Source organism: Pituophis catenifer, unplaced genomic scaffold, assembly GCF_029215685.1.
Source record: "Pituophis catenifer annectens isolate HBS135680 unplaced genomic scaffold, rPitCat1.0.hap2 SCAF_1, whole genome shotgun sequence".
Taxonomy (NCBI): Eukaryota; Metazoa; Chordata; class Lepidosauria; order Squamata; family Colubridae; genus Pituophis; species Pituophis catenifer.
In genome coordinates, this window is record NW_027256881.1 from 88,334,649 (window position 1) to 88,362,489 (window position 27,841).

Below are 27,841 nucleotides of genomic sequence, written 5' to 3' on the forward strand. Positions count from 1 at the left end.
TCATGCCTCCATATGTCTAATAGCAACACTGAGAAACTCTTGCATAATTTCAGTTTGTTGACAGATTTCATCAAGGTGCTTCTTCAGTTCACTGTTACTGAATGCTGCCGAAAAGTCTGGATCTTCATATAAGACAAAAGGTATTCAGATATTAGACTGCAGAACTTTTCATGTGGGAAGGTCCAACCTTTTATACTTGTCTATAAATTTATTCCACATTGGATTGATGGTATTGTCTAAGGATTTACATTCGATCTATAAAAATCTAGTAACACCATGAAATATAGGCTAACTTTAAATTATTTATGTTTAAAACCTGCTTTGATGTTACGATTTTTCAAGATCCTGTTAAGAAATTCATGCATATTCCTGTTTCTTATAGATCATATATCTATTCAACAAGCCTCAAGAGAACCTGTTTCCACCTTTTTGTGTCAGAAATATGATAAACTTTCAGGCATTATCATGTGTCTTATGTCCATCAGTCAGCCTTCTACTTTCAGCTTTCAACCACAGGGGTTCTATTCCTCTTCAGGGGTGGGCTTCAGATCGTTTAGCAACAGGTTTGCTGCCCTGTTGCTGAATGGGTGTGGCCATGGTGGGCGTGGCCTAGTTGGCTGCCTGCACCACAAGCGGGGGACGGACGGATATTTTTCACCCTCCCCAGGCTCCAGAGGCTTTCCTCGAGCCTCCAGGAGAGCGAAAACAGCTTCCCCCAAGATCTGGAGGCCCTCTGGAGGCTGGAAACAGGCCCGTTTTTTCCCTCCCAGACTCTCCGCGTTTGCCCTGCACTTACCTGGAATGATGAACAGGCCGTGTGGAGACTCCTGGGAGGGGAGGGGCAGGGTGGACGTGGCCAGCCAGGGGTGGCATTTGGGGGTTCGCTGAATCCTGGTAATCCTTGGCTAGAGGATAGCCTGAACCCTGCCGAACCCCCAGGGGCCCACCCCTGCTCCTCTTATAATGACCCAAGCTTCCCTTTGGACCTTCTGTCAAAAATAACTCTCTGAAGTTCACCTTCTAGCTGGACCTCTTATACATTTTACTTCTGATGATTCTATTTGGGTTGGTTTCACTCTCTTGAGTCTTCCCCAACCAATATCCTATAAGGGTATATATTGAGTTCTTTACTGCTGCTAATAAAAATAGTTGAAAAAATTCAGGAAACTGGAATCATGAGATCATTGATGCTCCTTTACTAAAAATAATTGAACTTCTATACAAGTCTGATGAAAATATCAGTGAAGAGAGATTAACATTTAATCAGAACTTTATAAAGCTGGAGTTTGTTTACACATAAAACTCCTGGGATTTAATTTGTTCCATTATTTTATTTATTTGAAAGATTTGTAGGGTTTTTTTTAAATCATAGCAGTCCATACCTTTCTGTAATGCACAGAGAGTGGTTATGCCCAGATGCTGAAAACGAATCTCCCGGTGAATAAGATACTTCATCAGATATTGCTGAACCTGGTTCATGTGAGTTTTTAACAGAGACACTATCTCCTCTATGCAATAAATATGAAGAACAGAAAAAAAATATAGAACAGAATTCATTAGTTACATTGCACTATTAAATCAAAACAACAATGTCCTTCTGCTTATGATGGCTGCTACTGCTTGCTTTTCTGGTTACTAATTTGTTAAGCTAAGCATATTTTAATATTGAAAATTTATAAATGTAGTTTACTATAAAGCTGTGCATTACAGCAAGCAAGACTCCGAGCTTCAGCCCTAATTCATTTTAAGTTTTATTTTGTGAAATAAAAATACAAGTGCTAAATCTCCTAAAGAGCTTCATCTACTTTGAAATTAAAGCATTAAAGTGATAATAATACTGCATAATTGTGTAGTAACTGTCTTCTAGGCACAATTAGTGCTTGTGTACGTGCAATAATAAATGCATTATTTTAAGAGAGGGGGCTTAAAGAAGCTTCATACCGCAATGATTTTTCAAATTAAATATCACTTCAACTTGCAGCAGTAAATCTATTAATATTTGAGCAGTGATAGCATATTTAACAGGATTTGCTTCCTTATGGAAGATTCTATTATGATGGTGCAAAATGTTTAATTGCTGTATTGGAACCATTTGCTTCACTCTCTCAAACAAATTTTCATATTTAAATTAGAAGAATAAGGGCTCCAGGCAAGGATGCCAAGTGTGGTCAGGCACAAAATACCTGCCTGATGTCAATTAGATTTACATTATTAGTATATCATAGGAAAATAGATGATCATCTAACTGTAATTCATTCATTTAATAAGTCTTTAAGAATTCCATTATGCTCTGGGAATGATATAAATAAAAGGATTTGCAGTTCAAGGCTCAATCTGTTGTCCTCTTTTTTTTTTTTAACCCAACACATTTCATCACTTGAATTTGAATTTATATTTTCATTAGGCTGAAAATATAAATATCAGACTCCCTGTTGATACATACCATGCCTTACCAAGCGTTTGATCATAAAGGCAGCTTGGAATGAAAGCTCGGTTTGTTCCACTTGGTTAGCTATTTTCACCAAATGATTTATCAATGGTTCATCCATCAATGCTACAATATGCGCCGTGGTTCCTTCTAATAGTAGAAGGAAAGATTTAATAAGAAATTAAGAGACAAATGAACAGACCCCAACAGAACAGAGAAAGACTGTGTAGAACATTTGAAATAAATATATTGAACCACAGAGTCAAATACTTGGTAGGCCTCCCAAATCACAATCGGTGGAGAAATTAAAACAACCTGAACAGAAGGAAGCACAGCCTTTCCTTATACACATTCAGCAAAGGGTGCTCTCCATCTCCCTCAGTAACTGGTATCATTGTTCAATTGGTCTTATCAAGAGGAAGCTTTTTGGAAACTGTACTTAGAAACAGAAACTTAGCAACATTATTCCATGTCTCACACTCTGGAATGATAAAGAATAGGTCTTGAACTCCTCTGCAGCATCCATTCATGTACTTGAGAAGGGCTATCACACTTCTCTCAGGCATCTCTTCACAAAAGGGACCACACCCAGTTGCCTCATAAGACTTACTTTATTGCCCGTTCCAGTTCCAATTTCTATAATCTCTCTCTCAAAATGTGGAACTAACCCCAGTAGTCAAGGTGGCATCTGACTAATTCAAAATTCGGTAGAATATTTCCTATGAATTGACGGAGGAATTACTTTATGAAATTTGCCCATGGTAGAATAGCTCATGTTCAAAGATGCTAACTTGACTTTAGATAATACTGGTTTGACCAATGGTTGGATCTTACAGAAAGTCCTTGTATAATGACCACACATTCATGAATTTTTGATGCTATGACAGCGCTGAACAAGTGGTATTTGTGATTGGTCCCCAAAGTTCCAGCCATCTCAACATCTTTGTGGTCATGTGATCACAATCTGGACACCTGGCTTGCACTTATGATGGTCACATGAGCACCATTTGCAACCTTTCCCACCAGCTGCTCATGAGCAAAGTGAATAGGGAAATCAGCAGGGAAAGTTGCAAGTCGCTCTGCAATTACACCAGAGGTGGGTTTCAGCAGGTTCTGACCAGTTCTGGAAAACCGGTAGCAGAAATTTTGAGTAGTTCGGAGAACCGATAGTAAAAATTCTGACTGGTCCCACCCCCATCTATTCTCTGCCTCCCAATTCCCAGCTGATCAGGAGGAAATGGGGATTTTGCAATAACCTTCCCCTGGAGTGGGGTGGGAATGGAGATTTTACAGTATCTTTCCCCTGCCATGCCCACTAAGGCATGCCCACTAAGCCATGCCACACCCACCAAGCCACACCCACAGAATTGGTAAAAAATTTGAAACCCACCACTGAATTACACCTTCTTGTGAGCCACTTGGGATCACTTCACAACCAATTATCTTTGCTTGATAGCAATGAGGAGTGCCAGGATTGCCATTGCTAAGTGGTATGGTCATACTGTACCATGTCATGCTTCAAGGGCTGCATTGCTTAGTGATGGGAATTCCAGTCCCAAGGTGTTTTATGATTTCTCCAGAACAGGTACTCCTTGACTCACAACCACAATTCAGCCCAAAATTTCTGTCAAGTCAGACATTTGTTAAGTGAGTTTTGCTCCACTTTCTTGCCTCAGTTGTTAAGTGAATCACTGTAGTTGATAAGTTAATAACCTGGTTGTTAAGTGAATCTGGCTTCTCCATTGACTTTGCTTGTCAGAAGGTCACAGATTACATGACCTTGAGACACAGCAATGGTCATAAATATCCACCAGTTGCCAAGCATCTGACTTTTGATCACATGATCATGGGGATGCTGCAAAGGTCATAACTCTGAAAAACGGTCATAAGTCACTTTTTTCAGTGCTGTTGTAACTTTGAATGGTCACTAAATGAACTGTTGTAAGTCAACGACTACCTATCCTTTATACATTCTCTTCAAAGTGTTGCCCACTCACTCTAAATATATGGCAAGATTTCAGAAGTGGTTAGCTGTTGCCTCCTTCCTAGGGCTGAGAGAGAGTGACTGGGTCAGCCAGTTGGCTTTGTGCCCGAGATGGGGAGTAGATCTCACAGTCTGCCAGTTTTAGCTTGGTGCCTTAATCACTAACCAAGCTAGTTCTCCTATTTAAATTAAATTTAAATATGATTCTATTTAATTTAATTTAATTCAATAAAAGTTGTCTTATCTTACATCTTATCTTATTTATATTTCTACCCCAAGTATTTTTTAAAATTAGAGCTTACAACTAGTGGCTCAAAATTAATGAAATGGAAACGGATGGTCTCCCTAAGTTATATCTACTGGAGCAGATAAAATTGTAATCACAAATCTCTGGATTACTAAATTGACAAATTATATAAAGAGCTGTGGCCTCCCTGCCCCCTGTGTAGCAGAAGGACAAAAAAAAAAAAAAAGTTGCCCAAAGAATCATGGCTATAGAAGCTCAAAACGACATAGTCACACTTTAGTAAGCCTGGTAGCCTGAAATGGCTGGGCACATAAAAACGCACCTTCCAAATAGACAACTATTTAAAGTCACAACTGCCAAAACATCTCAGGGAGACATTAGCTTGAGCAAGATTTGAACAACTTAATACAATGGTTAGATTTGGGAGATTCCATTCTATAATGAACATACCGCTACATGTATTTATGGAGCTGAAGCGGTAGAAGATCTGACTCATATATTATTCGATTGCTGTTTGTATAAGGGGGCGAGAGATAAGTACCTTGATCAACATATTTAACATATGGCCCAGTGGGAGGCCTTATTAAAACAACATACCTCATGTGTGGCCAGAATTTGAAAATGACATTTAATACAGCACAATTTTTGACTAAAATGGTCCAACTGACATTGGCATATGTGGGCCTGATTGAGGTAGATTGCAGGGGTGATACAGAAATACAATTTTATGTCATTTTATTCTATTTTACATATGTATGTATTAAATTATTAACCTATAACTATTGTATTTTACCCTACTCTTACTTTAAATTGTTTGTATAGGATTTTATTGGTAATACGTGTTTGAACCTTGTACGTTGATATGGCCGATAGGCTAATCAATAAATAATAATAATTTAATTTAATTCAATAAAGGTTGTCTTATCTTATGTCTTATCTTATTTATATTCCTACCCCAAGTATTTGGCTTCTCACAGGTTTCCAATAAAACCATCGTCATCTGTATTATGCAGATCAAAATTTACATCAAAATCAAAGTTCAATGCCCAAAAAAGGCTTACGCATCAATGCAACAGAATTAAAGCCTCTTACCATGCTTTACCAGTTCAGCAAGACAAGATATCACATAGAAAAGGGAATCTTCTAGTATGTGGACACTGTGGATAGCTTGAAGAAGGCCTTCGATGCATGGGCTTTCTAGGATTTTCTGTAAATCATACAGAGAAGGTACTGTTCAGTCTGGCAAACCTCTTTCCAGCTATAAAAATTAGCATCATGAATTAAAAAAAATAAACACAGCAGTTTTATGGCATATATATGATTCATTCAAAAATCAAATTAAACTAAAATTTGCCTTTACCTCAATCAGCATTGGATTTAATTTTAGAATCGGGTAGAAGGATGCAGGATGGGGGATTGATAATATACAAAAGATCCTTATGTCTGCAATAACCAATTGCGGTTGCATTGCTTTCTTTCTTAAAACATTTATGGGATAAGTTGCCTCCAAATTCTTTTATTAGTTCCAAATACGAGAAGAGATCTCCAATACTTTTAGGCCCATCTTGGATTTGGTACTCATGAACTCCAGAAAGCAGATTTGTTTGCTAATGTAAACTCTCTTTCCTCCTATATGTTGTTTAAATAAGAACTATTACATTGCAAAATTTATTTAGTACTCTGATAATGTCATTTTTCACTGTAAAACTAAACAATTTTTAAAAGCATCATAAGGATTTTCAAACTGTTTCCCAGAATTGATTAGACCAGTTTAGCTTTAACAATTCTTTACACAATGTGCTCCTCAGGAAAGTTAGCATCTGCAAAATTCATTGCTATAGATTTTCCAGAGGTTGCTATAATGTCCATTACAGAAATCCATTCCACAGTGATAGCAGTAGCCAAATTTGAGATCAATACGGGGTGACCGTAATACAGTTCATAGTATACTGTAATTAGTTCATTCAAACTACAGCAGCAAGAAAAAGAAATAAGAACATTGTCCTTTTAATCTGAATTCTAAATTGATTTCTAGTATCTTTCTAGGTGCATTTCAAAGTGATGGCTGTGGCATAATGTTCTTAAGGGTACTAGGGCCAATATATGGGGGGGGGGGAATGACTATATTTCGTATAAATCAATTCTATTAAATGGATGTTAGAGGACCAGATATGGAAACTAGAGGTAGACCTTTTATCAATACAATGCCTTTGGAAAGCAATGTCCAGAGATAGCTACAGAGCATTGAACCTATAATCTTTTAGGCATTGTGTAATGACTCCAGACACTTTATATGAAATCTGGGCTTGTGTGTTTATGATGGCTGCTTCTCTCCCCTCTTTATGTGCTCCTTTTCTAAACACTCTAGACTGCACTCATAAATTATATGACTATCAACATTGTGGAAGCAAATTCCACATTGCATCTGGACGATGCAAACTCTTTCTTACCACGCAGGTCTATAGGAAAATGTGACCCTATGTGTGTCAAGTTCTTTCCTCTCAGGTATATTCACAATTATTCTAGAAGCATTTCCAACTACTGTTAGAGATAGCATGTGAGCTAGCCTGAAAACTGCAGCTATGTTGGAAGGAAGGAAGGAAGGAAGGAAGGAAGGAAGGAAGGAAGGAAGGAAGGAAGGAAGGAAGGAAGGAAGGAAGGAAGGAAGGAAGGAAGGAAGGAAGTCCATGTGAGAGAAAATAACATGGAACAATAAAGAAAGGTAGCTGAAGCACTGAGGAAGACAAGATGGCAAGCAGTAATAATTATGAGCAGCCCAGAGGAAAGAATCATGCAACAAAGACAATGAGTAAAGAAGCAACAATGTAAAGTGCTAGGATTCCAAAATAGAATACAAAGGAGAAAGGCAATCTGAATAGCAATAAATAAGTTAATAGGAATAAGTTTAAGAAATATCTGTAGGAAACAACTTTAGGACTTTATGATAGCGAGGACTTCATGATAGTGAAACTAAAGTTCTACAGGTAGTCATTGACTTACGACAGTTCATTTAGTGACCATTGATGTTACAACGGCACTGAAAAAGGTGACTTATGACCATTTTTAACACTTATGACCGTTGCAGCATCCCCTTGGTCATGTGATTTACATTCGGATGCTTGACAACTGGTTCATATTTATGACGGTTGCAGTGTCCCGGGCAACCTTCAGACAAGCAAAATCAATGGGGAAGCCAGATTCACTTAACAACCGTGTTACTAACTTAACAACTGCAAGGATTCACTGAACAAATGTGGCATGAAAAGTCATAAAATGGGGCAAAACGCACTAAACAAATTGTTCACTTAACAACATAAATTTTGGGCTCAATTGTGGTCGTAAGTGGAGGACTACCTGTAGTGCTACTGCTTTACTGACCAACAAAGTTTTTAAAGGTAAAATAAATTCCTAGTTTCCTGCTTTCTGTCTGTACTATCTAGAAAACAAATCTGTGATAATAACATGCTTGAACAAAAAGGTCTTTGTTATTCTCCGTCTCTGCCTCTCTCTCTGTGTGAGAGTGTGTAGGTGTGTGTAGGTGTAGGTGTATTCATATGTGTATGTGTAGGGTGAAGAACAGTGTATAAAATGGTCATAGTGTTTCCTTAGAGTGTAACATGAGTATCTTTTAAATTCTAAAAGAACTGAGTCTTAAAAATAACAACTTGAAAATGTTCAATTTTAAAAAAAACCTGTGTGAATGCATAAAAATATACCAATTCCATGTATGCTATCAGAAATATCTGCTGAGAATTAAGCAAACACGTAATATTTTCATACAATATCACTCAGTTGGCTGAATTGTGAATTGAATATGTGGATCAATATGCAAAACTACTTGAGACTTGCCTGTATGTTTTTAGAAAGGCTGAGATTTTTGATGAGGCAAGCCATATGGCCAACAATTACTGGGTCTGTTCTCCAGGTAAGCAACAGTTCCCCCAAAATTTGCAGCATCTCATCAGACATCAGGGCATCCTGCAAAGATTAGAATAGCGTTTAAAATACAGTAAGAGCACTTTTTCGATTACAATCTGCATGTAATATACAAAATTAGTATAATACAGCTGCAGGTGCCAGGTAATGTTGCACCAAAGAGCCAAGGTTGCCCAGTATCATCACAGACAGGGAGGGAGAGGGCCAGAGTATCTCTGTGCAATAATACCCAGTTGGGGGCAAAAAAAACCTGTGCCATTATTAAATTGTTAAGCAATTAAAAAAGCCAGTGAGTGGTGTGATTCTTACAGCTGGTTAATTCTATAAACAGCAATATAAATATTTCCACTGAGTACCAATCATTCAAAGTTTTATCCAATCATGGATAGCTTTTTCCAATACTGGTAGTCCTCAACTTACAACCTCAATTGAGCCCAACATTTCTGTTAAGTGAGTCATTTCTTAAGTGAGTTTTGCCCCATTTTACTACCTCTCCTGCCATGGTTGTTAAGTGATTCACTGCAGTTGTTAAGTTAGTAACACCGTTGTTAAGTGAAACTGGCTTGCCCCGTTGACTTTGCTTGTCAGAAGGTTGCCAAAGGGGACTCACATGATTCTGTGACACTGCAATCGTCATAAATCTGAGTCAGTTGCCAAGTGTCCAAATGTGGACCATGGGGATATTGCAATGGTCGTTGGTCGTAAGAAACTTATTTCAGTGCCATTCTAACTCTGAACCATCACTAAATGAACTGTTGTAAGTCGAAGACTTCCTGTACAGTAGTAATAACTAAAACTGATCACAAATGCAACAAAAAGGAGTTCTGCCATTAATTTACTTGTCAGTTTGAAAAAAATCTCAGGTGGAAACTGGGAGAGACAAAGTATCTAAATAAGCAGCAGGAAGGAGAGAGCTATTAACCTACCAACGTAGGTACATTTTTAATAATAAATATTCTTTGTTTGCAAGGAAACTGATAGGCAAGTTAAAGAAGGTACCCTACCAATCTAAAGATAAAACATAGCGCAGAAACAAGTAAACTATGCTGAATATCTGAGTAATAAGGAAAATAGAAGAAAAAGGTTCCATCTCAGTTAGAGAGATGGAACGATAGTAGAAAAATATAGAAGAGTTATGAATAAAAACCCTGTTAATGGGACACTCTCCCATCTCCCCAATAAAATTCTATGAATTAAAGTATCAAAAGAACTATCATACCTCTGAATAACATAAAACTGTGAACACTTCCTGTCATATAGATATACAGTACGAAGCATGCCTGTTTGAACATTTGTCCTATCACAAAATGCTTTTAATCTCATAAGCGATCCAAAGGCGATCCAAAGGTATTAAGAAAAAAATGTACCTGGTTGCCTGAGTGTTGGGATAATATCTGGAGGAGAATTACTGAATTCTGCTGAATCTCTTTACTGCTAAATGTCAAGAGAGGAAGAAGGCGGGACTGGATATGCATGGCAACAAGACTGGTCAGAACAAACTCTGCAACAGAAGAACACTACTTAAGGCTGTCTGTCAATCAACAAAAATTGTTCTGCAAAAAGAACTTGAGAATAAAGCACTTCACCAAGTTTAAAAGAGTCAAATTACTTCATCTGTCTCCTAGAAACAGAGAATTCTACATAATATCAATACAGTGGTTAGATCCTGAGCTCTGTTTCATGAAAAATCAACAAAAAGACAAACCAAACTTGATATAAAAAAGCTAGTCTCTGATCAAAATAATTAAGCCATGTTAGCCCTGATCTCACTAAAAATCCAGGTAGTATTAATGTTATCATCAGAAGAAAGCTTAAAGCAGTCATGCCCCCTTCTGGCATGGACTGGAATACAGAAAGCTCATTCAAAGCCAAGGAGACACATGACAAATCATTATCCAGACTGAATAACATCATCAGAGGGATATAATAGTCAGAATAGCCACACTTACAACTAAGGCGTATGACTTTCGTAAATTAAAGTCCATTCCATAAATATTGAAAGTTTAAAGGTACACATTTATTGTAAAATGTCTAATGTTTATGCTTGCATACAGGTAGTCCTTGGTTTATGAATATAATTGAGCCCAAAATTTCTGTTGCTAAATGAAACATTTGTTAAGTGAGTTTCGCCCATTTTATGACCTATCTTGCCACAGTTGCTAAGTGAATCACTGCAGTCATTAAGTTAGTAACACAGTTGTTAAGTGAACCTCGCTTCCCCCTTGACTTTGCTGGTCACTGCAACTATCATAAATATGAGTCAGTTGCTAAACATCTGAATTTTGATCATGTGACCATAGGGATGCTGCAACAATCATAAGTGTGAAAAACGGTCATAAGTCACTTTTTTCAGTGCTATCGTATCTTTGAAAGGTCATTAAACAAAGTCATAAAGGACTATATTTTTCTTTCAGCTACAGTAATCAGAAAGGCAATATCTGGATCTGGTTAATAATGTTGAAGAAAATATTAGCATGCATCAAGGGTGTATGGGAGTGGGCAAGGGTGGATTCTAAATTTTTTTACTACTGGTTCTGTGGGCGTGGCTTATTTTGTGGGTGTGGTTTGATGGTCATGTGACAATTCTTTAGGATTTAACAGAGATACTGGTCTACCAGGCTTTTAACTGCTTGCAGAGCTGTACCAGTCTACCCATTTGTTCTTGGAGCGTCCTGGTCTACCCATTTGTTTTTGGAGCGTCCTGGTCTACCCATTTGTTCTTGGAGCGTCCCAGTCTACCCATTTGTTTTTCGAGCATCCTGGTCTACCCATTTATTCTTGGAGCATCCTGGTCTACCCATTTGTTTTTGGAGCGTCCCAGTCTACCCATTTGTTCTTGGAGCGTCCTGGTCTACCTATTTGTTTTTCGAGCGCACTGGTCTACCACCACACTACCTTTTAACACTGATCAGCTGTAGGGCAGCCCTTTGAAGCCCTGTGGCAAGAGTTTAAACAGTTTTTTTTCCTTCCAGCCAATCAGCTGGAACTCGGGAGGCAGCAAAAAATTGGGGGCAGGGCCAAATAAAAGGTAAGAATAACCAGGGCGGGGGGGAAAGCTCTCGAACAAAGAGAACCGGTTCGGTGACATCATATCGTCACCGCTACCGGCTCGGCCGAACTGGGCTGACCCAGGAGGAACCACCACTGGGAGTGGGGGAGAGTATGATGGACGCTCAGTGCTTCCAGTAGTGTGGCCCCAGTTACACTGGCATGTGACCCTACCTCATGTGTTTGCTAACCACCAATTCAATCCAGCACTGAAATAGGTTCTCCACCTCTGCGCTAGGTTCACTACATACGTCAAATCTAAATAAGATCCTGGGGAGTGAAGGGCTTGAGGTTTTGCAGAAAATTATTTGCGGTACAAGCACAAAAGTAACACTTTAGGTCTTAAAAAGGACTGAATTTGTACCAAGATGGGCATTTGGACTTGAATTCATGTACAGACTTTAACAGAGTGAATGATACTAATAAATGTGGCAATTATAGAATCCAGTTAGAGATCACTGCTTCACCAATGAAGCAAATGGCCCAGTTCTTCTGCAAAACTTATCTGTGCGTTTGTGTGCATTTCTCCCACCAATTAAAATCTTTGGGAAAGAGTAATGCTGCCCCTTATTTGCAATATAATGCCATTTTCTCTTAAAATACAATTAAGTACCCTGTAAATCCATTACGCTATCCAATGTAGAAAGTAAAAGAAAACAAAAACCAAAACTCTGAAAAATATAAAGATTAATAGAAAGTTGAAGCAAAGGACATTGATAGCCAGGTGGCAAGAATCCAAGAAAATCTAAGAGGAAATCTGACAGTAGTGCTTCTTTACTAGGACCAAAGTAAATAAAGACAAGGTCCTTTCTCAACTATCTCATCCACCAGAAATCAAATGCAAGCCCCGCTGAATCAGGGGAGGCGGTGATGTTATCTAAGCAGACCCAGTTCAGTGTGGGGGTTAAGGCACCAGCTTATAAACCAGGAGCCCATGACTTCTAGTTCCACATGAGGCACAAAGCCAGCTGTGTGACCTTGGGCCAGTTCCTTTCTCTCAGTTCCAGAAAGATGACAGTGGCAAAGCACCTCTGAAACCTTGCCAAGAAAACTGCAGGGATTTGTCCAGGCAGTTGCCAGGAGTCAAGACTGACTTGAGGGCACCAAACAAAGACATCTATGTTGCTTTTTCCCATGTGTATGCTGCGCTGATCGAAGAAGAGATGCTTTGTTCACATTTCTATGCATTACAAGGCATCTCTTCTAAAAGATTTGCAAAGCTGTTGTGACAGAAAACCCCCCCCATTTTTTCTCAAATTTCTGTCAATGTTATATATTTTCGATGGGGTCACTGCTTTTTTCCTCACCCAAAGGATCAGATAGACTACACTTTTTTTTCTTCTTTTTCTCAAGAATTATCTAATAGTGTATGTGACTAACTGTGGTCTCTTGTTAGAAAAAGTAGCACTATAACTAATTTTTGTTTAGTTTAAACTGCATATAATTGGGGGAGTTTAGGATGATAAAAGAGTGTGACTTGACAGCTGTAATCTGTATTAATGACCTTGAATACTCTAGCTAGAGCAATTTGGATTTAAACGCATGCAGAGGAATAATTGCATTATAAGAACATAATAACATAGAGTGGTTGCAAGGTCAGGGACAGTTTATCACCAAACATTTCTTGTCAGCTTCTTCTAATTATTAGTATGAAACTCTAGTCTGATAAAAGTATTTTTCCAATTCATCAGTGCTAGAAATGCATGTCATGTACCAAACCAATCTTGCCATTTTGTTATAACATTATAATATTATACATTTAATATTAAATAATATGATATTGGGTTTTTTTTTTTAATGAATAGAGGACTTATGAGAAAAACCACCCTAGATCATGTAGATGTTCTTATAGCTGGACTTAGAATAAGTGGGCTGCTCTTCTCTAAACCTGTCTGACTAGTCTGGGACTTCATTACTGCAAGTTTTATTAAACCAGAAAAAGCTTCAACACAAAAGGTGTGCCTGAAACCAAAATATAACATTCTTCCTATTTCACAGGGTAAAGAACAAGCTGAGAACATTCTTTCCAAAGGCTAGGCACAGTACAAAATAACATGGAGGCGGGGGAAACATTTTCTATTCTGTATGACTGGGGTACTGGTTTGTTGGTTGCCTGCTGGCAATTTTTCTTTTACTCCCATATTAGGTCTCTACTTACCATTTGTGGCTAAATTCCTGAGACAAATACAAGCCTGGTTTGAAATCTAGTTGAAGGAAACAAGCAAATCAGGAGGTGAGAAAAAGCACTCTTGTCTGCAAAAACAATCTAAGTGGCTGACAGGTTCATGTTAGTTTTATTTGAACGCTTTCTTTATCACCAGGATATTTGGATGGAACATGCTCCAAATATGAGAAATGAGAGAGTAAAAAGATTCTCTGTCGCAACGTAACCCAGCTTTGATACTTTAAAACTATACCATCAGTGTTTTACATCTGTGTGAGTAGCAGCTTTTGTGGATTGATTAAATAAATACTGTAGCTCATTGTAGTCCTTAAAAATCCTGAAATCTCCCCCACAAATCTTCCCAACACCTCCCAAAAAACCAAATCATTTGTTCTACCAATGTCAGTCATAAAATCACTGTCCATGTCCTATACCAGTGATGGCTAACCTTTTTCAACCGAGTGCCCAAAGCAGGCGCGTGCCCTGAACCCCCCCAAAATGCAATGCACGCGTGGCCCTGCACATGCACCCCACCCACCATGCATGTGTGCATGGCCCCTGCATGCGCCCCTGCGCATATGCACGCACCTTCCTGCACGTGCCCCTGTGCATGTGCATATGCCCCCTGCATGCGCACGTGCCATCTGCATGCACCCCAGAGACCCAAAGACCAGCTGGGCGGCAGGAGGCACGCACGCATGTGCGACACAACTGACCTGGGGCAACGGCTCACGTGCCCACAGAGAGGGCCCTGAGTGCCACCTCTGGCACACGTGCCATGGGTTCGCCATCATGGTCCTATACCCTCCCAGGAAGGCTGCATAGACAAAGTATATTCCCCAGACCAAAAAAAGTTATTGCTGGCATTTTTATCCATATACAAATGGATACAGCGTCATCGTTATCCAACATTCCCAAGCTTTACCTTGTCCACACCTGAAGACAAGAGAGAAAGCAGAGTCTGCAGAAGAAACCTGTCACCAACGTGAAGCATAGCTTTGTGGTGCTGTGAATTTGTAGCCACATTACTGAGAGCAGCACAACTGTAGTACTGTAAGGACAGAAGACAAAATTGGTACAGAGGGAGTAAAGAGACAAGAGTTGGTCTACCATGGGTGGGAAAAATAAAGATCAGGTTGTCTGGTCTACCTCTGAATAACGTGTAGTAAGAACCTTTGACTCATCACAAAAGCAATGAAAAATATATACAGTAAGGAGTTTGAGATGGAGACACGTGTAGCTTAAAGTTCTAAAACTGTACTAAGAACCCATCACACACCTATCAAGGACCACAAATGGTTGAAGTTAAGAGCTCAAGATCCTATCCAAAGCTCTGGGATGTCAAGTCAGAACTCTGTAAGCAGTGAATTCAAATGGAATTGCTCAGTTCTTGAGCAAATAAATGACTGTGGTAGATATGAGGATTCTAATACCAGAGCTTAGGTTTGAGAGAAAAGGCCATATGTTATGCTAATCTAATACTTAAAATCAGTTTTCAATAGATTCTTATGGAATGCATGCCACGTGGAGAAATATATTCTTTTGCCTCTTTGCAGAAAACAGGAAAAAGTACAGAAAAGCACAGTGAAGTAAAAAAAAAAGAAAAGAAAATGGCTCCCAAAGCTTCAGCAATATCAGCCAGGGACAATTCCATAAGAAAGCTTCCTTCCTATGTTTCTGATTGGGCACTGAAACATCTTTCTGGAAAAGGAAAAGTGACAACAATCCATTCAGATGGAGCTGATCTTACATAAATTGGGCTTAAGTGTGAAGATTAACTGATAAACTGAAATTCATATATCTCTTCTGTGATGCTTAGAAGCATGGAAATTATTGTCTGCCTCAATTACTTCTACTTTCCACCTGAAGATCCTTGATGTTCTCCCAAATGGATTCCTATTAATGTTACCCTTAATCCCAATACAGTAAATCCATTTTTTTTTACTTGATTGTGTACAAAAAGGAAGATTGTACAAAGAAAGTTTGGGGGACCTTCCTCAGGCATTTTTTTTTTACAATAATGCAGCCACTTTTGAAAGGGAGGCAAATACCCTCTACTCCCATGTTATCCCACAGCTGTAGGCACACGTTTGCAATGGATGAGGGCAAAATGTTCAGGGCCATTTTTCTATATGGTAAAAGGATTTAAAGATATTCCAGGGATTTAAAACACCTATTTTGCCCATAAAACATACCACACTCCCCACTACACCCTGCCCACAGCCAGAAAATCTTTTGAAAGGGAAGGAGGAGCACATCACTTTTTTCCCCAGCATATAATTCTCCCTTACCATAATATTGATGGAAAGAAAATAGGATATTGGTTCAAAATGTAAAACTTAAATGGCCATCTGTGATTACCATACTTTTCGGAGTATAAGACGTATTTCCCCCCACCTAAAAGAGGGTGGAAATGTTGGTGCATCTTATACACCGTATACAGCCTCCCGAAGCCCCACCCTGTGTGTCCCAGTTTTGCAAAAAACAGGTCCATTTTTCGCAAAAACGGGGTGTGTAGTGGCTTTGGGACGCCTGTAGAGAGCTCCTGTGGGCTGGGGAGGGCAAAAATGCCATTTTAGTGAAAAACGAGCCCATTTTTCACAGAAATGGGGCGCACAGAGGGTTTGGGAGGCCTGCAGAGTGCTCCTGCAGAGGGCTTACCTCTTTGAAATCTTGGTGCGTTTTATACACCAGTGTGTCTTATAGTCTGAAAAATACGGTTTGTCAGACAAAAAGTCAAGAACAAAAAGTAGTGCTAGAGTTGTTCCAAAGTACATTTTTTCAAACCTCTGAACAAATGCAGCAAAGGAAACAAAATCACATTTGCTTAAGCTGCTAAGGCGTCTCTCACAATTTCTTTCAAAATATGAACAACTGGCTCTCAGATCAAATAGCTCTTATCTTTCCCGGGGAAGACTTACTCATCCATTAAACTTTATTTTAAATGTCGGTCACCATCTACAAAGTGTTAGACCAGTGTTTCTCAACCTTGGAAGCTTGAAGATGGGTGGACTTCAACTCCCAGAATCCCCCAGCCAGCAGCGCTGGCTGGGGGATTCTGGGAGTTGAAGTCCACCCATCTTCAAGCTACCAAGGTTTAGAAACACTGTGTTAGACAGTCTTGTCTTTTGTTGTGTCTTTTCAACTCAGTTGAGGATTCAGGTTCTGTCAGGGCAATTTTGAATTCAATGATGCATTATGTTTCCAGAACCATCAGACAAGTGTTTACGGTTTAGTTTGTTCAGTTTCAAAAGTTTCACTGAATGGATGGATACACATTTTACCTGAACTTCTGTGTCAGGAGACTCTAATAAACGGATGAGAATTGGGAGAGCACTTTGACGAACCAAAACCCTTTGGATCCATTCTGTAAAGGAACAGATTAACAGTTACTGTAATCAGTTACTTGGATATTAGCACTGCTACCCAAGTATATACTTTAGAACTAAAGAAAATGCATTTGTATTGACCTAGGCTTCCTTAAAAAATATACAGCACAATCTTAGTCCCGGCAAACCTCTTTAATTCATACGGCTGTGAAGTATCACCATTCACAGTCCTAAAAGCTTCTCAAACTGTTTTTCAGGGGAGTGTTTACAAACACCCACCTTATCTCCCTTGGAATGCTGCCAGAGAACTAACTGCCACATGCAGGGCAAGGCTAAACTTAGCACAGAGTCAAACAGCTTTTCCAAAGCTTTTACTGACCAGATGAGTGGTGAAATCCAAATTTTTTTACTACTGGTTCTGTGGCCGTGGCTTGGTGGGCATGGTGTGGCTTGGTGGGTATGGCAGGGGAAGGATACTGCAAACTCTCCATTCCCTCCCCACTCCTGGGGGAAGGATATTGCAAAATCTCCATTTCCACCCCACTCTGAGGCCAGCCAGAGGTGGTATTTGCCGGTTCTCGGAACTACTCAAAATGTCCACTACCGGTTCTCCGAACTGCTCAAAATTTCCACTACCAGTTCTCCAGAACCTGTGAGAACCTGCTGGATTTCACCCCTGGACCAGATGAACTAATTGCTTCCTGCAAAAGCTCATGTCCTGTTCGCTTCTCTTTTATGTCTTATGGGAGGGGCCAATCATCTCCAAGCCTTACTCCCAAGTCGACCCTGTTTTCTTAATTGTTCCTGTTTTCTGGCAGCTCTGCGCTTGTGCACACTGGGAACAGCTCCCGCTGTTCTTCTGCCTTGCTGATGTCAGACTCCGGAGACTCCAGAGGCAGCAAAGAATTACCAGATGGCCTTGGCCCCCTCTCTGCCTCCGACTCAGAGCCCTCGTCTGAGCCTTCCCCAGACACCAGGACTGGCCCACGTTTCTCCCCAACCTCCTCACTGTCCGAATTTGTTGCCAGCTCTGCTGGCCGCTGGCAGGTCACAACAGCATTTTCCCAAAAACATACTTGCAATAAAACCAGTTTATTTCATTGCTATCATGTGTGAATGAACAATAAAATTGCTGAGTAATTACTTTGTTAGTAAAGGCTGCAAATAGAATTAAAATAATTATGCGGCTATCTTATTCTACATGACAACAAAATCCAGATTGCTTGTCCTAGAAAAATGTGTTCTGAGGAGGTAGCATTTATATGAAATTTGGACTCATGTAGTTATTAAAAAGTGGCTGGGAATTATTGTACTATATATAATGCTATATGTTTTAAAATGCAAAATGGCAATATGTTATTAATTCAATACGTCCACAAAGCAATAGAGTGTTCATAAAAATCTCCCCACTGATCCCACAGACAGAATACAGCTTTAATAGTCAGCAACCAGCTTCACAAATTCACTCTTTGCTGCATAGATTTTCTGCATTTCCTAAATTAAGTAAGCACGAATGTTTAACTTGACTCTGTTCTCTAAAAATTATTGAAATACAAATGTTACCAGAAAGTCCTCAATGGAACTTATCTCTAATTCTCTCTCTCTCTTTTTTTTTTTGCTATTCTTGCATTTGGCATAATTGAAATAAATCATAGCTGCCACATTACCTGATCGTGTGAGGTTGAAAATAGCTTGAATGGCATTTTGTTGAACGCCAATATCATGTGATTTAGAAAGGGAAAGTAAGGGTATAGTTCCTCCAGCTGCTGCAATTGCATTCCGACAGGCCTCTGAAGGAAGCAGCAGAGAAAAAGAGAAATTAAGGGAGGCTTAACTGTGTTGGGAGATCGCTTGGAAGCAATCATTCAAGATTGGAGACGGAACATTGGGCAAACTCTCAAGCCATGTGTGCTATGAGTATTGTTATAAGCCTGCAATGAGAACTATTGCTACAAGTTGCCTTGGGATAATAATTGGCCAAAAGTTTTAATCAAGCAAAGCATATTAAATATGTATCCTGAAGTGCCATGCTGGAAGAGAACAGTTGAAGAGCCCTCTGGAATGGGGTATGACAACAGAAGAAGCAAGCAGCAAGGAGAAGACAGTTTGGCTGCCTGGTTGAAAGTTTCTTTCAAACACCAGTTAGCTGAAAACAAAATAAAAAGGCTAACTTAGGTTTGAATACCAAGCCTTGAAAGCTGAAAGATGTTTTGAGGCTGCCATCTTCTTTCCTCTTGATATGTTTACGACTCTAGCCATCTGACACACATTTCTTTGGGCCCAGGGTGATTCTGTAGAACAGATTCTATGGCAACTGTTGCAATCAAAATGGCTGGCTATTTACTGCAGCCTTTATTTGGGAGGGAGAGAGAATATTCCCGAGAATCTTGAGGGATCCATGGCTACCTCATCATAATGGCCACCTGTTACCCTCTTCTTTTCTGAAGATCTCTATAGATCTTGCTTTGAAGATCTCTATAGATCTTGTTCTGCACTTCAAGATGAACTAAAGATAAACGAAGCAAATAACATTCCTATCCATGTAATACAAATGTACATATCTGCATAATTCAACAGTTCTTCAAACAAATTGGGTGGGGGGGGGGTATATGTGTGGAAAATGGAAAATATTCATAGCTGTAATCAGTGCAGTACAAGGGTGGGCTCCTGGGGGTTTGGCAGGGTTCAGGCGATCCTCTAGCCAAGGATCACCGGGGTTCAGCAAACCCCCCAAATGCCACCCCTGGTTGGCCCCTCCCGCCCCACCCCACCCCTTCCAGGAGTCACCATGCGGCCCGTTCATCATTCCAGGTAAGTGCAGGGGCTGCACAGAGGGTCTGGGAGGGCAAAAGAACGGGCCTATCGGAGTTTCCAGAAGTCCGGGAATGGGCCTGTTTCCGGCTTCCAGAGGACCTCTGGAACCCGGGGGAAGCTGTTTTCACCCTCCCAGAAGCTCAAGGAAAGCCTCTGAAGTCTGGGGAGGGCAAAAAATGTGCCCACCCCCACCGTGGTGCAGGCGGCCAACTAGGCCATGCCCACCATGGCCACACCCACCCAGCAACGGGACAGGAAACCTGTTGCTAAAGGATCTGAAGCCCACTCTTGGTGCAGTATAGTAATTATGGTGTTGAACTTGGGCTAGAGAGAGCTAATTTTGATCCTTCACTCAATCACCGTACTGGGGGCTTTGTGGTAGTCACTGTCTTCAGCCCATCTTTTCTTTTATAGAGTTGTTTTTGTAGGATAAAACTAGGGGAGACTCAAATGGATGTTGATTAGAGCTCAAAAAGTAAAAGAAATAACCGCAGGAAGTGGAATTGTTGCTGAACTTAACCATTACTGTAGGCTTGACTTTTGGGAACCCTCCTCACCTGAGTCAGCCAGCATCATTAAGCAGGCACAGGAATTACCCTGGACAGTGATATCATCCGATTCAAGTAGCTCTAGGATTGGCTCAAGTAAATCCATTTCTATGACATGCTCCTTGGTTACTGTTTGTAAACAAAGGTAGTAATAAATAATCTTAAACATTATTATTAATTCATGCTAAATAAATTTAATAGTAAATAATCTTACATACAAAGTTTAAAATGCAATACTGAAGAAATTTAGTATTTAAGTGATACTGAAGATAGCAAAAAACTATTGTCATTATTCAGTACTAGAGAAATGTGTTCCATTTGACTAGGACAGTCATGGCTAACCTTTTTGCCATCACATGCCGGGGGGAAGGTTTGCGCGCTCGTGTGCCCACGCCCATAATTCTATGTGCCCCACCCCATCCTGCGCATGCACACACAACCCCCCTCCCTCCCCGCTCCTGGTATGCGATGGCCAGGTAGGCAGGTTATTCTTTTTCACCTGGCTCCAGATCTAGGAATCTCTGGAGGCTGGGGAAAGCAAAAAAGTCACTTCCTGTCCCACCGGGAGTTGGAAAATGGGCCATTTCAGGCCTCTGGAGAGTCTCTGAGGGAGTGGGGAAGGCTATTTTCGCCCTCCCCAGATGCATAGAGAGGATCTGGAACCAGGTGAGAAAGAAAAACGGGCCTTCCCCAACCCCCCAGGCCCTCCAGAGGCAGGAAACAGCCTGTTTCTCCACTTCTGGTGGGCCCAGAAGGCCCGAAAATCAGCTGGCTGGTGCGCACATGCATGCCAGAGCTGAGCTGGTGTGCCCATTGATATGGCTACGCGTGCCACCTGTGGCACGTTTGCCATAGGTTTGCCATCATGGGACTAGGAAGTAAAATCCACTTTCAGAATTCCTATGAAATAAATCATTTCATTGGGGCAAGAATCTAACAAATTTATTATCAGCTATACACTTGAGGTGCAAAAAAAGCTGTATGTGTTCCTATCAATCTTGAGTTTTACTGTCCCCAAATCACCAGTAACTGGATCAACGTACAGTTTTAATTGGACGAGGAAAATTATTCAACACAATTGGAAGTTTTACTATATCCATTTTAATTATATGTAAATCAAATCAAATGAATGTGCAAATATAGTATGTATATTTTAATCTAATCCATCTAGCTGCACAACTGATGCATTTCATTTCCTCCAAATTAATCCACAGGGCAGTTCAAAAATCAACTTATCGTTCTTTAGGGGCAGAGTTGAAAAGAACTCACGTTCTAGGCAGGTCTTGTATTCAATTTCTCAGAAAGAGATTTCTTGATTATCCACTCACCATTTCCTTCTAATAAAAAACTGAGCAGGGATAAGGATGAAATCTGCTGAACCTCCAAATCATTAGACTTCAGCAAAGCATAATATGTTTCCAAATGCTCTTGGGACAGATGGATGTTTACTGCTAAAATGAAAAGAAATATTTGAACATTCAGAACACCAATCATTTTGTCTTGGAACTGTGGATGTTCAAGCACAGAAGCAGTCGTAACTAGGAGATATCTTAGTCCACTTTCAGAAGATGCCTTCCACCAATCTAGCCTATGTAAACCCTCCTGATTTATACACAGTGCAGATAACAATGCATTCTACCACACACCAGCCTTCATACACATAAAGTTCTCATGTAGCAGCTTCAACAATTCCAAGGCAAGGCCTCACAGTATATTGGATTAATAATTTCATGCTTTCCATTGGAGCGAGTTGCTAGAATCAAGACAGAAAATTCATCCAGAATCCCTTGAGCTTCCATGCTAGAAAGAGAACTCTAATCTCCTCTACATCCAGTGTAAAAACCAAAGAAACAGCCTGCCAAAGTGTGTCCTCCATTAAGCATGATTCTATAGTGAAAAGTATAGCACTCTCGGGAAAACCAGCAGAGAAATAAGAGCAATGTGACTTTGTTCTCACAGGCTGAGAATGTGTGTATGCACCTTTCAACTGTAATCTTAACTTCCACCTGAAAGTGAAGGATTTAATGTTACAAAGAAGTCCCTCTCTGCAAGTGTAAGTCCTATTTAACTACATGTTTGCTACAGGGGTGGATTCTACTTACCTTTACTACCAGTTCGCAATTGAAGTGCGCTTCTGTGCATGCAAAGATCGTCCATTATGACGTCCGGGCGGGTGGGCGGAGCCTCCCGCCGCTTTTACTACCGGTTCGCAAGAACCGGACAGAACCGGGAGCAACCCACCACTGGTTTGCTACCCTAGTTAAACAGCTGCTGATTAGCAACTGAACTTATTATGTCCCAAGATATAACATTCCGCATCAGTGATACATTTCGATCTCTCCAAATGAATCTGCTGGGAAGCTCAACAACCAATTTATCCAGCGGTGGGTTTCACATATTCTTACCACCGGTTCGCTCCGCACATGCATGCCTTCTGCACACGCGCCTGGCCTTCCACGCATGTACCCTGCCTCGAAAACGTGGCTAAATAGGATATCTTTATGCTGGAGCGGTGGGGGCAGGCCCACCAGTGATCTCCACTACTGGTTCAGCCAAACTGGTACAAACTGGCTGAATACCACCACTGAATTTGTCGTTCCTTAAGAGCAGGGATGAGAATAACTCACATTCAAGTTCTTGAAAGGAAGGTGGGATTTAATCTGAGAATTAAATTAAGTACATCTATAGAAAAATGGTTCGGTTAAATGGGATTAGTACATCAATTTTATATATGAAATTTTTCTTCTTTTTATGCACCAAAGTTCCCAGAGTCTTGTGAGTCAAGGGCTCCCCCTTCCCTGATACTTCTCAATATGCAAGCCAAAGAAAATACTTTTAAGCATTTGGTTGATTGGCCGTCTGCTAAAACAAAGCAAGGTTATGGCATACACTTGAAAGAAGACTGGGAAGCTTGTAATTGTGGAGTCTGTCTGGAAAGAACAAAGAATGCTTATTCACAGGGAATATGTGCGTCTAAAGCTTGTAACAATTCTGGGTGGTTAAAAAGCTGATAAAAGTAATAAAGAGACATCTTGCATAGCTCAGCTAGAAATTAGGAATAGGGATGGCCTGGATCAAATAGAATGTGTATTAGATAACTCTTGGAGCATTCATTAGCCAAGATTTAGGAATAGGGACAGCTAGAGGCCAATAGGACGATTGTTAGATCATTACTAAAATGTTTATTGGATGATTTGTTTTATATATCCTGCCTTCTGCTTTAGTGAAATGGTATAAAGCTTTCTTAATCCTTTGTTCTGGGTCCTGGCATTTTGCTGGCTGGGACCCCTTTTGCTGAAGTGCTTCAATAAAAGGAAACAAAACCTGCACCTCATATCTAGTGCTCTTCATTGGCTTCGGCACCAGGCTCAGACCCAAATTGGGGACAACATAACATGGTCAGGTGATGTTGTAAGGTGATCTAAAGGCCTCAGTCAGTCAGGATTCTCTTCTCTTCTTTCTGCCTTATTCTCTTCAGCTCTCTAGTTTCTACCAAACTATCTGTTGGATTGCTACTCTCTGCTGTAATTTTCACTTTGACTAAATTTTTTTGTATTTGCACTGATGCCTCATTCCATCTTGCTTTGACTTACTTTACACCTCTATTATCTTACTACAATCCACCATAACTCTCCTTCCTTTAGCACTCTTGAACTCCTGTGAATCCTAATATTCCATATAATATGTGCATGTATGAAATTCTGATGTTAAATTAGTCTATGTTTTAATTTAAAAAAAAAACTCTGTTCATCCATGTTCAGCTAGAGGGGAAGTGTTTCCAAGTTATTTCCTAGTTATTACACTGCTTACTTACAGTCTTGGCTTATGTGTAGATAATAGAGAGCAGCAAGCATTTGCAAGCCGGGATGATCAGAAAATGCCAAGGTCTTCAAGGCCTCTAAAGAGATCTTGCCAAGTGATGAAATTTCAAAACCTTAGAGAAAAATATAAAAACAGATTCTGAATTGTGTAAGTAGTAGTGAAAGTACTGAAGAATCCATAGAAATGAAATAAGTAGGTGAAGAGGAAAAAAACCCTTTGACATGAAAATATTCTCTGTGCATGCTTTGAAAACATATGGATAGAACTGAATAAGCAATTGAAAAGATGCTCACCTTGTTCTTAATTCTTTTAAAAAAAATAGTTTAGCATCCTTTCCTTCCCTTAGATACCCTTTCTTCTTGGTGTAATTTCCCTCCATCTTCTTGGTATAATTTCCCTCCATCTTCTGTTCTTACTGATTTTGGGTTCAGATTCTCTTTACTGAGGGAATATACAATCTGATCCAAATGAATTTAGATTGACAATAACTAAGATTTCATTCATCCAGGAGTTATCATAATCTCACTAACAAAATCCTGTAAATTGACAAATCTACTCTGATGTAATCAATTGTGAATATGTGATGCTGCATATGGGAATCATATAACCCAAAAGGGAAGTGAGTACATGCTTAATGGCTATGGAGATTCTTGGTCATCCAGGTTATGGTTGTCCCAAAGGTGCTTTTTCAAAAGGCAACTGGACTTTTGAGGAGGAAAACAAAGTCCAGCTGCTTTTTGACAAAGCATCTTTGGGATAAGTACATGCTTAAGAACAACCCAATATGGGAGACAATGGGAAAAATAATCTGGAAGGCAGGAGAGTTCTCCAAATTCAGTGAGGATTTTATGTATTTAGAAACATATAAGCATAAAATGCTGAGTGATTGCAGGGAAAGTTAATGATAGATTTCAACCCTATATGTATTTTAAGAGTTTCCTATAAACTACTTTGAACTTAATTTACAAAGAAAAGGTAAATATAAATGTAAAAGGATACAATTCATCATTATGTATCTCTTTATCAAAAAACCCATGAGTTTTCTAGGTATGTATAAAAATTCTTTATGTCTCTCTGTGTGTGTCCCCATAATTCATTTGCTACTAAAATTTCAGATATCCCAGATCCTAACATTAGGATTTTCCTCTTTTTAGTAAAGAGTGTGGAGAATGTGGTAATGGAATTGGAAAAGTAAACATTCTTTTTTGTACATCTGAGAAGATGATTATCTCAAAGTGAAGGTTTGTTCTACGAAAATAGTGCTTGGTAAGGTATGGTTGATTTTGCCCTTATTATTGTACAGCAGTTATTATGTGCTGGGTTCATGGTGCATCATGGTGCACCATGAACCCAGAGGCATCATGGTTCTTGCCCAGCCAAGGAATGAGAATTCCTGAATGAAAATGTAAAAGTGCATTGTGGCAGCTTTGGCAAGAAAAATCAAGGTAATTGACATTTAAGCAAAACTCTGCACATTTAAAAGCAGGGATTTAGTATATAAATCTAGAATTGAGAATCAACTGCCCAATAATTGTTTGGGATACTTTAAATTTAGGCTTTTTCTCCGTTCCACCATTATTCACAAAAACAAAACAACCAAAAACACAAATAACATGACTCCCTGACTTTATAGTACTTTAAAGCAAAGGAGCAGAGGTCTAACAAACAATTCAACAGAGTTGGCTGACACACTTTCAAAGCAGAAATGTCTCACCTTTTTCAATGTGTTGCAGAAACTCTTGGGCAGTTTCCTCTTCATAACGATGAAGAACAGGTTTGTAGAGCTGCCTCATTTCAACATTTTTTCGTTTTAGGCAAGGGCAGTCAGCGATCTGAGCCAAACACTCTCTAATGTCAAGCAACAAACCTGACAACAGTGTTTTCACTGAGACAGCAAAGTCGTAAAGCAATTGAACACACTTGGTACACAGTTGACCCATTTTTATTTTCTTAATCCAACAGAAAACCCTGAGAGCAAAAAGTAACGGAGCGTTTATACTTTGTTTATTTTATAATAAACATATATTTCATATATTTCTTGTACTGGAAATTTTAGATCTAAATAATGCCAAATATGATGTGGATGAGTTATTTAAAGTTCAAATTGTTCCCTGAGTGCAGACAGAAAATCTAACTCTGCATCTAATCACTCCAAATTAAGCCTTTTCCTCTATTTTAGACGGGAGAACAATAAATAATTAAACAAAAAATGAAGCATTCAGAATCACCCTTTGTCCTGATTCAAACAAAAGGTATTAAAACAAAGCCCAACAGTCCTAGAAAGCTAGCAACAACTCCCAGGATAACAAAGAAAGGTGATGCTTATATAGAATGACATCACAGGTGAGAGCAACAAATATATTGGTCCCCACCTCCTTAATTGATCAGCCAATCAGTGGAGAAGAAAACAAAAACTTAAACAGGTTGTTCCAGTTCCTTCCAGACAAAGCAATAGTGCCCTTTGACTGGCACAAGCCCAGAACAGCCCTAAATACCTCGTGTGTGCAAAACAGAAAAATACTTATACTCTTTTTGCAATTTTCTATGTTCTACATTCAAACACCAAGCATGAAGTTAGTAAAACTGAACATAAGAAACAAATATACCAGATATGTAGGCCCAGATTCTAGCTAAAAGTATTCATAAGCAGAATTGTTGTGGGGAAAATAGGCAGAGGAAATTGTGTTGGATATGTTCGCCACTTTGAGTTATTTGTAAAAATAATAAAGATGGATACAAATACAAAATATATACGTATATATATGCTTCCTCCTGCTTATTGGATTGAACAAAAAAGATTAATAGTACAGTAACTTTAGTAGTGAATGTATGATAGAAATTAAAATTTGATGTATCTTGCTTCTTTGTTCTCTTCTCATTATAAAGTTGCTATGAAATTTGTGCCATGCAACTACAATGTGTAACCATAGTAACTAATTGATAAATACTATATGGTTTAAAAAATAATAAAGTATCAAAGTGGCAAAGGATGGATATGAAGAAGCTATGCATTTGTTATTTGTTGTTCTTATGATACCCTTGCATATTCTTATATTTTATTTTCCCTAATTCCTCCATATTTGCTTTCACTTGTACTCTCCTTGTAACCCTATCCCCATTTTCATTTACTTCAGTGAACTAAGCACCATTCTCATCTACCTCCAAGCAAACATATTGGCTATATTCATGTAACACACTGAATTGCAGATATCATCTTTTTTTTGGGGGGGGGGATTTGATTTATATGCCGCCCTTCTCCGGAGACTCAGGGCGGCTTACAATGCATTTTTGACCAACCTTATCATGCAAATTCAGCCCTTTTACTAATTTACGATTCAACCTGCCAAGTAAACCTAGAAAATTGGGTTGAGTCCATTATGATTAATGTTCTGAACGTCTCTAGTGCAAATTCAGTCATATAGGATTGCTCTGTTAAAAGATTATTTTTAATCTGAATCTGGCCACACGATGATCTAGCCCTCCATCTTCTTTCCACCAGCAGAAAAACAGATAATTCAGGG

General features: G+C 39.4%; 1 protein-coding gene across 1 annotated transcript; it reads right to left on the reverse strand.

Moving 5' to 3' along the window:
* LOC139323103 (uncharacterized) lies at positions 1-26,260 on the reverse strand. Its single transcript, XM_070952327.1, has 14 exons — positions 26,035-26,260; positions 24,313-24,432; positions 21,827-21,949; positions 20,508-20,627; positions 18,804-18,926; positions 17,092-17,174; positions 14,733-14,858; positions 13,802-13,847; positions 9,963-10,096; positions 8,509-8,637; positions 5,752-5,866; positions 2,444-2,578; positions 1,383-1,508; positions 1-122 (listed from the first exon to the last, which is right to left on the reverse strand). The coding sequence occupies exons 1-14, from the start codon at positions 26,258-26,260 to the stop codon at positions 1-3; spliced, it is 1,728 nt and encodes a 575-aa protein (XP_070808428.1).
* Between the last annotated feature and the right edge of the window lie 1,581 nt (positions 26,261-27,841).

What these genes read in the sequence shown, in the direction of transcription:
- LOC139323103 (XM_070952327.1), bottom strand. Translation starts at nt 26,260, where the DNA reads ATGGGTCAACTGTGTACCAAGTGTGTTCAATTGCTTTACGACTTTGCT. An exon ending in TGTCTTCAGGTGTGGACAAG is followed by an intron (nt 13,848 to 14,732) that starts GTAAAGCTTGGG and finishes TCCTTCAACTAG; the next exon opens with ATTTCAAACCAGGCTTGTAT. An exon ending in GCCTTTCTAAAAACATACAG is followed by an intron (nt 5,867 to 8,508) that starts GCAAGTCTCAAG and finishes TATGATTTACAG; the next exon opens with AAAATCCTAGAAAGCCCATG.